This window comes from Sipha flava, unplaced genomic scaffold (genome assembly GCF_003268045.1).
Source record: "Sipha flava isolate LNK unplaced genomic scaffold, YSA_version1 81_pilon_pilon, whole genome shotgun sequence".
Lineage (NCBI taxonomy): Eukaryota > Metazoa > Arthropoda > Insecta > Hemiptera > Aphididae > Sipha > Sipha flava.
The window spans coordinates 1195521-1209745 of NW_020273623.1; the positions used below are offsets into that span (position 1 = coordinate 1195521).

A 14225-nucleotide genomic window follows, 5' to 3' on the forward strand; every position below is an offset into this window, starting at 1 on the left:
AAATAAAAACAAAAAATGGAGTAAATAAAGTATTACTTGGATTTATATGGGAGTTAATTTTGAAAATACTATTTTTTTTTTTTTTTATAATTAATAAAAATAATTAGTTAATAATATCTGGTTAAACTGAGTATGTAAATTAGTAGTATAATTTAATATATATAATTTTAAAATAAAAAGACAAATTTTTAAAGGTTCATAAAAATTGCTTGGTGTGGTTTTCATACGACGTCAGTCACTTTTTTCTGGGACACATTATATAATTGATCCTTAACAAAAATAATATGCTTTTAGATTTTATAATTTTTAAAATATAAGATTAAATATTATTAGTAAATTAAACAAATATCAGTCTTAAATTTTTCTTAAAAAAAAAAAAAACTAGTAATTATTAGGTTATAATAAATATTTTTTTTTTTTTTGTAATGAAATTGAACTTTCATTATAAAATATTTATTTTCTTTTTCTTTTTTAATACTCTGTATTTTACTTTTTTCCAGCAAATAATTTAATTTATGCTGGAAAACACAAAATATCTGAAAGAGAACGAATATCTGATTTTCGATTGTATTGATCATCTGGAACAATAATTTGACCTCTGGCAAATGTGACCATTACTTGCCTAAAAAAGAGCAAGAGTTAAAAAGTTAGAAATATATAAATATAATTAGTTTTTTTTTATTAGATTAATAAGAATAATAAATTATTAATTAAATACTATAAATATATGAAAAAATTTAAGAAATATATATTTTTCTTTATGTTATATATTTTTATATATTATATTAAATATTGTTCTTTATGTCTATGAGATTTAGAATTAAAGATTATTATATTTTAACTATTATTTTTTAAGACTGAATAACAAATTAAGTATAATGATTAATGTTTTTTTCAAAGATAGCGTGTCTATGTAAGAAAAATTGGTGTCGCAGAATACAAATTGCCTTTTGAAGAATAGTCTATAGTCTAGAGAAGTGAACAATTTATTAGTAGAGGACGGAAATCACATGAACTGTTCTCCTATTAGGGAGAGTTTAGTAAGAACTCTGTTTGATTCCTAAATAAAAGTTGTTTAGTTTAGGTAATAGATTATGCTCAAGCTTGAATCTCCAGTATAAACCTATAAAAGATTGGCTTATGCTGATATTGTTGAGCCCGGATTTACAATGAATTTTAAGAGATTTGTTTATACCCATACTAACCATACTAAGCTGGAAGGTTTGTCTATTCTAATTCCCATATTTTATGAATAGTTTGATGATGAAGGGGATTTAAATACAGGTGAGCTAGGCATGAGGATATTGTTAATGGAGCTTGAAGTTGACGTGTTCATTCTCTTGAATACCGATGTATCGCAGACACCATAGGAAAGAAATATAATATATGTGTTAGACTTTAACAACAAAAGGACAAAGTGAATTTTAAATATTATTGGAGAACTAATTTTTGTTTTATTTTATTATTTTATTATTTTATTATTATTTATCATAATAATAGTTTTAATTTTTATCTACAAAAAGTAGTATCAAATTATAATTGTAAAACTAAAATTATAATTGTATGTTTTAATATATATATTTCATGAAAAATTACAATTTGTTTATTTTTTTAATAATATGATAGTTAGAACAGTAATATAAATTATATAATTTACCGGTTTCCAATGATTTCTTTAAAAGCTTCGCTTTCTTCATATAAATCTCTATAATTATCATTTGAAACAACTACTCCACCACATTGATGAGCATGGTTGAGAATAATTCTAAAGAATATAAAGAATTAGAAAATAAAATAATGAATTATTTAAATAATAAAAAACAATTATATTATTGAACTTAAAGTAATTTTATTTTAATGAAAGATATATTTTTAGAAACTGTCTATCATGCTATGAAATATTATTTTAAACAAAATAATTTTCAGCTGCATCATAAGTCCCAATCAAGTTTTTTGCCCCTGTTAAGTTTATAATTAAATTAAATAAATTGGAAAAGTTTATTGTTTTAGTTTTTAAGAATTATGGTTTTTTTTATAGGTATACAATATACAGGTATGCAATATTCTATTTAAAGAACTCCATAACCACTACTGCTTCCATTTTATAAATTTATAATATAAAAATCTGTAGAACCAAATTTGTGTTTGTTTTAATATTAAAATGAAAAAAAAAGATAATAAGATTATAAATTAGTTTATTTTAATTATAAAATAAACTAACTTATAATCAAACTTAAAGACAATAACATTATTTGTGTTTTCTGATAGACTTTTTTTTATAATACTTTAATTTTTAAATGAGTTATGAGTATGTAAAATATTAGAATCTCAAAAATCTCATAGCTTTATAATGAAAAAAGTATATAAGTATAAAATATAAAAGAGAAGACAATATTGAGATTTTGTTAAAAATATTAAAATAATAAAATAGTTACTAAAATATAATTATGAGTTACATAAAACATTTAAGGTTAATTATTTCAAACATTATATGAAACACATGAGAATCACATCAATGAAAAAAAATCATCAGCTTTTTTTGAATTTAAATATGTAATTTGTTAACTATAAGATTACCGGTCATCATAACAAGTCATCCTTAAATTTTCAACTTTTCTGCTAGGTGTATAACAAATATGTCCTTTTTTAACTAGCTTATTTAAAATGATATTTGATTCAGACCCTGGTGGTCCCTGTCGATGTTGTGGAAGAAATGCTAATATATCTTTATGTCCACGATTAGCAAAAAATTGTATACATATTTCAATACCTTTTACTGAAAAAATTCCTGAACCATAACTGAAAAAAATAAATAAAATTATAGTAACAATTCAAACAAATGATAATTAAAGAAATTTAAATGGTTCTACATCAATTTCTGTTTCACCATGAAGTATTAAATATACTTTGATTAATAATAAAAAAATAATAAGTTATAAAATGTAGATTATAACTAAAAATGGAAGAAAAAATGTATAAATTATCATTAGATACAATTATATCTGTTATTTCCCTAAAAATTTGATCAGTATAATTTTCTCTCAGTATTTTTGATTAATCATCCCTGTATTAAATTTATTAAATATTATTTTAATTTAATTACATTATACAAATATTATTGCAATGAAATAATTGAGTGAATTAATTTAAATTAATGAATAAATACTTACGCATGACCAATATTTAAACCATCAATGACAATTGGCCTTAGCTGTCTAGCAACTGTAGAAGTTGTATCTGGTGAAGGTTTTTGTAACTGAGGCATTGAAGGAACATTTACAGTACTTTTAAATTGATATGAATCACATTTTTTTGAATAATTTGAGATTCTTTGTTTATCAATAATGAATGCACCTAAGTTGATTGGTAAATGATTATCACTCGATTTACCTTTTAAATGTTTTCTATTTCTTAAAGGACTATTGTATTTTTTTTTCATGATACCTTTTGAACTATTAGGAATACTAAGGTGTTTTTCTATAGATTTAAGACCTATAGGTTTCTTAACAGATGTAAGATGTATTATGTTTTCATCATCATCACTATCATCTGATATAATAATTTCAATTGGATTATGTTCAATAATTTGAATATCATCATCATCATCATTAATACTAAGCATGCACTTAGATTGAAGAGAATTTACATGTTCATTTACATTATTAGAAATAATGGTTGTATCAGTTAAATCAATTATACCATCATTTTCTAAATTTAAGTTAATTTTTTTAGAATTTTCATAATTACTGTCATAAATAGTTGAATTAGTGATATCTATGACATCAATACTTGTATTAATTGCCATTTTTGCTTTGGAATCGACAGTATTCATATTTTTAAGTTTATCATTAAGAGGAAAAGAATTATCTTCAGTTTCTATCACCTCAATTGAAGAATTAACATTTTCATTCAATTCATTATTGATTTGAACATGCTTTGTAAGTTTTTTTGTTTTGGCAAGAGTGATATTAGTTTTAGACTTGCGTGTTTTTTTTGAGGAATTCAAAACCTGCGTAGGGACTGAACCTATATTCTTGGTTTTCTTCCTCAATACTCTTCCCATGATCTGTAAAATATTCATATTAAAAAGAAATACTACATTTTTTAGTTTTTTAAAATGTATGTTAAATTAGCATAGTTAAATAATAATTTGATTTACAATAAACTACAATTAAAATGGAAAATAAATTTTATTCTTTTAATTTAAATCTATTATTAATTTGTAAATCAAATAATTATTTCATAAAAAAATCTATATGCAATAAAATGAAAAGAAAATATTAAGATTTTTTGCTAGGATTTACTTAAAAATTCTTTTATTAATAAAAAATAATAATTTATAATGTTTAATAATAAAATAATTTAAAATTAATAACATGTAAACATAATTATATCTAAGCCTAAAACATAAGGACAATTTTTTTTCAATTAAATAGATAATCCTAATATTGAGTTTAAAAACTAAAGGAGTATTTATATTTTTATAGATTTATAGATATAGATATTTTTATATTTTTTCTGTGGAAGGGAATCAGAATACTTCCATGATTCCTTAGTCAGTCGTAAGAGGTGACTAAATGAGGTTGCATCAGGTTGACAGCCGGTGTAAAAATGTTGTCAAAGAGTATGAGGAGTCCACAACAAAACTTAGGCAGTTTATCCAATTTTGGATATACATGGCGACAACGTGAGGAAGTATCATAGTTAATGGTAGGATGGAGGAGGCCAAGACAAAGCAGTGTGTGATACCAGCCGGACAATTAGTCTGGTAGCTGTTTCACCAGTTGTGTTCAGGTTTACTCAACACGGCTTATGTCAATGGTGTAGGAATATTATCATTGCACGCCGGGTTAAATCTGCATCTAGGTATGATAGATAGGTATTAAGTGGGAATAGATACATGGAATGTTGGAGCATTAACAGGCAAAAGTAGAAAATTATCAGAAGTATTGAAGAGAAGAAAAGTTAATATTTGTTGTGTTCAGGAAAGTGGAAAAGAACGAAAGCAAAAGAAATAGAAGACGGCTATAAAATAATATATTCAGGTAGAAGTGGTACTAGGAATTAGGTTGGATTAATATTAGATGTGGAGATGAAAAGTAAGGTAGTTGACGTAGGAAGAAAAAATGATAGAATTATTACGGTAAAATTGGTATTTGAAGAAGTATTATACGTAACAAGTGTGTATGCACTACAAATAGAGTGTGAAGTAAGGAAAAAGATTGATGAAGCAATGCAAGGAATACCAGAAAATGAAGATGCTGTGATTGATGATGATATAAATGGACATGTAGATAGTGAGATAGTAGACTATGAAAGAATGCATGTAAGTATGAATTAGGCAAGAGGAATGAGACTGGAGAAAGTTTTGAATTTCGCATTATCGTATGAGCTTGCAATAATCAATACGTATTTTAAGAAAAGAAAAGAGCATTATACAACATATAAGAGAGGAAGAAATAGGTCACTGATTGATTATTTTAAGTGGAAGAGACAGTATAAAACAGTGGTTTCCAACCGGAGGGAATTTAGTTGACTCAGGGGGGAATATGGTGATGATAAAATCCAAAAGAAGCTATAGAGAGTATTCAATAGAATGAAGGATTGATTAGTTTAGTTAGTGAGGAAGAAGTGAAGGATGCGGTGAAGGCAATGAAAAAGAAAAAAAGCAGTAGGATCAGATGGAGTGCCCATAGAAGTGTGAAAAATTTTAGGGAATGTAAGCATTAGATGATTGAACAATTGTTTTAATAAGGTGCTAATAGAAAGAAAAATGCCAAAAGATTGGAGAAAGAGTTTTATTTTACTAATATTTAAAGGCAAAAGAGACATACAGAAATGTGGGGATTATAGAAGAATAAAACTTATGAGTCATAGTATAAAGATTTGGAAAAAAATGATAAAGAAGAGAATAAGAAGAGAGGCAATAATATCAGAAAATCAGTTTGGTTTTATGCCAGGAAAATTGACAATGGAGCCATTATTTTGTGTTAGACAACTAGTAGAGTAGTATAGAGAAAAGAATAAAAAACTATGCATGATGCTTCTAGATTTCGAAAAATCATATAACAGAGTGCCAAGACATGTTTTAAAGTGAACAATAATGAGAAAAAAGGTTACCAAGAAGTTGAGGAGAAGTAAAATTAACATTGAAAGGAAAAGACTATGGAAAAGAGTAAAATTAAAAAAGAGATAATTGGATACAATTTAGAATGGTATGAGGGCTGTTGGTGTGTGCGTAGGGGATATAGAAAATTGAGATGAGTGGTGGTTTAGAAGAAAGGTAGCCGACTCCAAATAGTTGGGAGAAAAGCAAGAGAGAAGAAGAAAATAGATGGTTTAATTTTTTAGATATCTCGATTTTATTATAATCCAAAAGTTAAGGTATTGATAAGAAGCAAAATAAAAACAAATTTTATTATTTGTTATTAAAATATAAGTATACATGTCTAAGATTAAAAATACATACTAGAAGTAATAATTTATTAATAGCAATTAAAAATGTCTAATATTTAAATAAAAATGATCTAGTGTAGTATTAAGCAATAGGATGTTTATACATATGAACTATTATTAGTTATTAATTATTGTGAAATAATATTATGCCTACAATGCACATATATACCTCTAATATAAACTATATTAATACTAAGTAACAACAATTGTGTAAGAATATTCAATCAACATATTTGTAAGCAAGTTTAAGTAAAACAAAAATATATATTTTGAAAGTACTGTATTATAAAAGGGAATGGGGACATGAAAATAAAGGTTTTCCATGGTGTATGTGTGACTTGAGTACTACAAAAATATATGCACTATATTAAATGTTACTTTAATTCAAATTATTTGTTTGTGTTTATATGTACGATTTGATCAGCATAGATGACACTTATCAACCAATAGTATAGTGGTTTCCAAACTGTGAGGCACGTCTCCCCAGGGAAGATAATAATAAATTAAAAAAATATCAAATATATACTTATTTTTATATCGACAGTAACTTGCTTTTATTAAAATAATAAAAAAATTTTATTGTATTTATTCATGGAAGGTGCGATTAAATTTTTTTGTTTTAGGGATGCATGAACCAAAAGTTTGGGACCCGCTGCTCTAGTAGAAAATAAATTATAAGTAAATAAAAGAAAATAATAATATTATACAGTGAAACTCGCTTAAGACGCTCTTTAAGGGACCAGCTCTCTAGAGCGTTTTAAGCGGGAAAGTGTATTATGCGGGATTGGAAAAAAATGAAGTGATTGAAATGTGGAGTTAATTTTTTTATTATTGAACATAATTTAACGGGCAATACACTAATAAATTATGTATGTATTTGTAATTAAATACATGGGTACATATATTTTTTGCTACTGAATTTAATTTAAAAAAAAATTATTATTAAATATTTTATTATTGTTTATTTAAAAATTGATATATTTCTGTTTGTTTACGATACTAACAATGCGTCTCAGCAAGAAAGTTTTCTATTTTGTTAAGATAACTCAACATTTTTTTGAAATTATCTACAGAGGATAATACTTTTCGAATTTATGTTAGGTGTTGCAACCCAGCAGTAGTTGTAGGAGTAGATACTGGATAATAATAATAGCTGATGATAAAATAGGCATAGTGATACAAAACAAAATGATACAACAATAAGAACACGTAAACAAGTAAAATTTCTATTTTTATTCCCACAAACAGAGTTGGGCAAAAACAAATCAAAATAATGAATAAAAAATAAAAGCCTGAATAACTCATTTATTTATGAATAAAGAATAATTTTTTATTCTGAATAATTGTGGTGTACTGAATAAAGAATAAAATTATTCTGAATAGTTTTATTCGTTAATAAAACAATTATTCAGAATAAATTTATTCGTTAAAATCATGAATGATATTAAATATAAAAGTATAATTAATTTATTTCTGTCAATTATTATATATATTAATATGTATGACCTTTATATATATTATTGAAGTCTAAATAATAAGTATATTATCACTATACATCGTTATTTTGGATTTAAATTTATTATTTATATGATTATAGGGAATAACGAATAACGAATAATAATACAAATTAAAATAATGAATAAAAATAAAAATCAATAATAAAATTAAGAATAAATCAATAAAGAATAATTTTTTATTCAAATAATCAATCGAATAATATTTTATTCGACTAATGCCCAACTCTGCCCACAAACCTAATAAAATTTATCATAATCTGCTAAACAAAAGAGTGTTTTATCTAATAAGATAAAGAAAAACCGAGCGTCTTAACAGGTGGTTTTTACATTGACTAGTATAGGAAATGTCTAGGGACCGACAAAAAATAGCGTCTTATGCAGGAACGTCTTAAGCGAGTTTTACTAAAAAAATAATAATATAAATTCAATGATACATTATATCATTGAATATATATTTTCAAATGTATAATCATGATTATATTTACTATAATATTCTCATATCCAATAAGAATTATCAATCTTTTAAATACAAACTAAATTTTAGAAACCATACCCATACTTCTTTTTAATTGAGCAATTGTAAACTCCCTTAAAAAATACAATAGTAAATTCCCCTAAAAACATTTTGTTACTAAATTATATGTATATAAATATTGTAAATTCCCTGAAACATATTGTTACTGAATTTATGCTAATTACATTATATTAGGGATTTATATTTTTACTTTAGAATCATTTGGCCTTATCCAGAGAACACCACTTGGAAGTAGTTCCATTGTTCTCCAAAAATTGTTTTTTCAGGTATGAGCATTTTTATATGTATATTTGTAGCTATATCATTATATAATTTTTTATAATACCTATTTGTTAATAGTTCTTGTTAGTTTTGTGATATTAATGTTTGAATAAGTAATAGTGTAAAACTGATTTTATACATTAGAACTTAGTAACTATTTGTTGTTTATAATTTTCTTGTCATATTTTTGTGTACTTCAGTGGCGGACGCAAGGAGGGGTTTTGGGGGTTCAACCCCCCCCCAGAAAATGAATGGATGGTTAATTTCAAACGTAGTTATCCTACCTTAAGTACTTTAAAAAAAATGAATTGTTCAAAATATGATTAAAATATGCTAGAAAAAAAATGTTTTGATAAAAAAGTGAATTTGTAATAATTTGTAATTTTCCAAACGTTCTAAAAGGTAATGGTACTTAAAACTCAAATTTTTGAAATTCCATGATGGCAATACTTTGTAAAAATAATGCGTGTTAGTAAGTCGCTTATTATCAGTAAGTAAAAATAAGTAAATATATGTAATCAATATAATATTATTTACAATGGTACATTATGATTGACGGGTTTCCCTAAATTTTGTGTTGTATGGTCATGTGATGACGATCGACAACAGTCAATTATTTCAAAATAACGGTAATCAGGCCCGTATTTAGGGGGGCTATGGATAGGCACATGTCCGGGGGTGTCAAGTCTCAGGGGCGGCAAAATATTTTAACAAAATTAATTTTAAAAATGATGTACCTAGTGAAAAAAATAAATAAATAAAAAAATAAAAATAAGAAAATAGTATATTTTATTATGTTATAATTTGTTTAATTTGTTAATTAAATAAGTATTAAACGATTTTCATTTATAAGTTGTATTTTAATATTAAAGAATCTTGTTTATGGATGATATAATATGTGTTATATTATTATTATTTATTTATTTTTTTTTTTTTTTGGGGGGGGCTAATAAAATAATATGCCCGGAGGCACCAAATTTATAAATACGGGCCTGACGGTAATTATTCTTATTTTTCTAAACCCTCCCCGAAATTTTTTTCTGCGTCCACCCCTGGCGTACCTAAATGTATTATGAACGTTTATGATATGGTCCATCCTTTCAAATTGTAGGGTTTTAAAATAATAATTTATATTTTATAGTGGCATAATGCAAGAGTATGTTTAAATAGGTTTATTTGTTAGAATATAGAAACATGTTCGTTGTACAAAAATAAATTTACACATGAATTACATTGAAAACCAAGGTTTACAAAAATATTTTGTTTAACACAAAATAACATTAAAGAGAAGTCTTTTATAGGGCATTTTCAATTTTAAGTTTAGGGGAGTTTACATACGTGTAATTCAGTAGCAAAATATTTTTAGGGTAATTTTCAATACATTAGGAGAGTTTACATTTGCCCTTTTAATTGTCAAACATAAATATTACAGATAAATTATTAAACTACAGCGATTTTTAAATGTTTTCTATTGCAGAACATGACTATAAATTATTATAAATCATGGCACAATTTGGGCGTAGATAATGTTTGATTGGTAAAATTAAATACCTTAAATTTTCAAGACAATTACTATAAATTTTCATAAACTTTTAATTTTGACTTTATTAAGAGGTCAAAAGTAAACATTTTTTAACTGTTGTAGATATTTTAATTTACTGCTTAAAATTATTGTATAGATTAAGAAGTACTAATGGTAAATTAAAAAATAATTAAATCTGTTTAAAAGTCAAATATTAACTTTTTAAGTAGGTAGTTCTGAAAAGAACTGATGATGGTCCTTAAAAGGACCCTTTAATAATAAATACATTTTAATAAATTAATATTTATTAAAAATGAGTCAAACCAAACACATAATATAATTAATTAGGTAACCAACTACATAAACCAAGTTTACTAAGATTATTACAAGTTAAAATTGATTTAATGATAATAAAATGTAAATTTATCCAAGTTAGTATACAATCATTATTAAAAAAGAAAAGTAAGGAACCTTTAAGTTTGTATTAATTAATTTATAAATTCATATATAAATTGCATTTACCAACTTTATTAAAAAGTTAATAGATACCAAAGTTCATAATTAAAAATTGAATAAAAAAAAAAAAAAATGTGTTTCATTTCTAGTTGGTATTACATAATAATAGATTGAAACTAGTACACATATGATTAAAAAAAAATGTTTTATAGTTAATAAAAATTGGAGTATTTTTAATTTATGGAACTTTCCTCCTTTATTTTTTCAAAACCTAAGAATTTCATAGTTTTATAAACTATTATCAAAAAAATTCTGTGGAAATTAATATTTGTAGAGTTAGAAATTTGCATAATTTTGATTTACTCCTTATAACAGGAATGCGGAATCTTATTTAATCCACGACCCTTAAAGTAATTTATTTCAAAGAACTCCCTCTTAATACCAATATTTAATAAATGTAAAAATAATTTTATTAGTATGAATTAATTTTAGGCAATTTTAATATTTCTTTAATTTAATTAAATAAAAAACAAAAAATAAATAAAATAAATTTAAATTTTATAAAAATAAATATTAAATAGTATAAAAAAATATACATAAAATGTAACTTTTTCATTTGTTGTTAAATTATTATCGACCCCCTAATAAAATTTGGCGATTCCTAGATTGCTTACTTACTGCCACTACATTAAACAACCAATATTTCATTACATGGATAATTACTATTAAGACGTAGTAGAGAAATTCAGAATAGAATCTACATGTTATGAGTCCAATTACCGAAGTTAATTTAAAAATTACATTCTTATTTTCAATTTTTTTAGGAGTGCCGTAATGAAAATTACTTAGTCTTAGATTTTGAGATTTGCCTAGCATGGTTTTTTATAAAAAAATTGGGGGATATTTTTGTGGTAGAAGCAAGCCAATACCTACAATTATTAAAAAGTTATTTTTAACACATTGATAAGAAACATTAGAATTTGTAACCAGTAGATATTTCTATTTCTATCTTTCCGTTTCACTAAAATATTAATAATCCTAACAGTAGGATATTAATTGTATATGGGACAGATTAAAATTAAAATTATTAAAATAATCAAATTCATAGGTTTCAAGAAAAAAAGGATTTCCTGTAAAGATAGATTGTACCCTAAGACTCTTGGTCAAATTATACAATTATTTTTCATTATTTTTCAAAACTATAAAAATATGTTATTTTGAGTATATAACATTATCTGTTAAAATCAAATTAAACTATGAAATACTCTCTTTGACTTTCAATTAAAATATTATAAATTATTAACTATTTAACTATGAATCTTACTCAAATTACCTAATAATAAAAACATTTTTGAATAAAAGAAAATAAATACAGTAAACTCTTGATTATCCGTGAAATAGGGTGACATAGCAACTACAAAAATTCCACTAAACTGAAATTGAAACAAAAATGCAATAATAATATTATTAAAAAAATTCAATATAAATAATTTAAAATAAATTAAATACATTTAAATTAAATAAGAACACCTTTGTATTTAAAGGTACATTTGATAAGACATAAAATATTTATAACATTAATTTTTTGACAAGTTAATGTTTTTTTGTTAGAAAACACAACTAACTCAACTGTTATGATGTATAAGTGTTTTATAAATAAAGAAACATTATTTTTTTGTATTTACATCACAAACGCATATTTATTCTATAACTTAGGAGTGCTAAAATGATTTACCTTAAGGTGATCTGTGGGGGACAAATCCCTGAAACTCCCTACATAAACTTGGCACACAATGTTTTAGTTTTACTATTTAATTATAAATTTAGTAATTTTCTATGTTATAACCAAATAGTAATAAAAGAAAATTTATCCAAAAGAAAAAAAAAACTAAATAGTATTAATAAACATCATTATTTTTTTTATCAATTATCAATAAGGGATCTAAATTGTAAACAAAAACAAAATTCTATAGTATTCCGGTAATAAATATTAAAAATAAACATACTGCCATCACAATAGCACATCTTTTACAAACAGATAATACGACAAAGCTAAATATCCAGTACTCCTAATGCATTCATACATGTATAATATATGTACATTTTACATCTGTGGTATTAATGTATTACCAATGAAAATTGAAATAAATTCACTTTCATAAATAAAAAATTATCCTTTTTAAAGCACCCCCTAAATGCGCCAATTATTTACATATGTACAATATGTACATAGTTTAGACCGTAGACGATAACCAATAATTAAGAATATTGTATGACAACATGAATATCAACAATAGTAAACGGTTTTACGTAATTGGATACCTAATTAATTATTTTAATGATTAACTTACCGAAAAACGTTGTGAATTTGTTCAAACCGTTGAATACAAAAGGTATAGCAGTTACGAAATAAGATAACAAAATGTATAACTAAGTAGTACTTGGACGCATATAACTGATTGGCTATATTTTATACAGCCAATACTTATGATTAATAAGTAATCAGTAGAAGAACCTACTAGAAGATAGTACGCTGCCAAAAACGAAGTACGACGCGAAATTCAAGCGCCAACTAAGAACAAAAAAAAAGACGGAACACAAGATGAAAATATTTAAAATGCACCTAAAGAATTGATAGTAATACGGGTCCCTAAATCTGACATTACTATTATTAAAATTAAGCGTGAGCTTGAACGGCAATTTGATCGACGGTTAATGTGTACCATGAAAATTGAAGTTCTCGGGATTAAATATAATTTGCCATCCGTATTATCACTAATCATGTTTCGTTTCGCTTTGCATTCAGAAAATTATCACACAACGACGCCAGTCATGGAAGAAAATATTAAATACTTCCAGAATGAAATACATATAATAAAGATACAAATTTTATGTAGGTACCTACATTAAACAAGGACTAGAAAAGCGATTCTCAAACTAGGGGTTGCGACACCATTAGGGGTTACCAGTAATCTTTTTAAGGTCGCCAATACATAAAATAATTAGTGAGCTGTTTTTGTAAATATCAACATGATAATGATTATTAAGAATTACAATTGTTAAAAGTTTAGAATTGCCAATAAAGTTTTATAAATCATATTCATTTATCACTACATTTTAAAGTTATTGTAATAAAAGGATCGCTCAAAGTCGGTGCATCCAAATTGCATGCCAAAAAAATAAATATAAATTTGAATGTCCAAATTGCATGCCACGTCTTAGGGGGTCTGTCCAAATTGTATGCCGTGTACCTCCAAGTTTATTAGTCACTCATGTGTACAACTTAAACCTTATTTTTGAATTTTCTTTTTTTTTTTTTTAACAGATGAGTAGAATCTGATTAGTTTCTAGATTGAAATATTTTTATATCTGAGTAAACATTTTAATCAAGTGAATGTATTTTATATTTTTACGTGGCATTTAAAAATGTAAAATGTATACTAGAATATAAAAAATATTTCAAAGTAGAAACTAATCA

At 24.7% G+C, this 14225-nt stretch overlaps 1 protein-coding gene across 1 annotated transcript; it reads right to left on the reverse strand.

Moving 5' to 3' along the window:
• Positions 1-453: 453 nt before the first annotated feature.
• Positions 454-13508, reverse strand: LOC112693137 (endoribonuclease rege-1-like). Its single transcript, XM_025568059.1, has 6 exons — positions 13414-13508; positions 13099-13319; positions 3171-4066; positions 2578-2799; positions 1658-1765; positions 454-622 (listed from the first exon to the last, which is right to left on the reverse strand). Exons 3-6 carry the CDS (start codon positions 4061-4063, stop codon positions 514-516), a joined length of 1332 nt encoding a protein of 443 aa, XP_025423844.1. The 5' UTR covers positions 4064-4066; positions 13099-13319; positions 13414-13508; the 3' UTR covers positions 454-513.
• Positions 13509-14225: the final 717 nt, after the last annotated feature.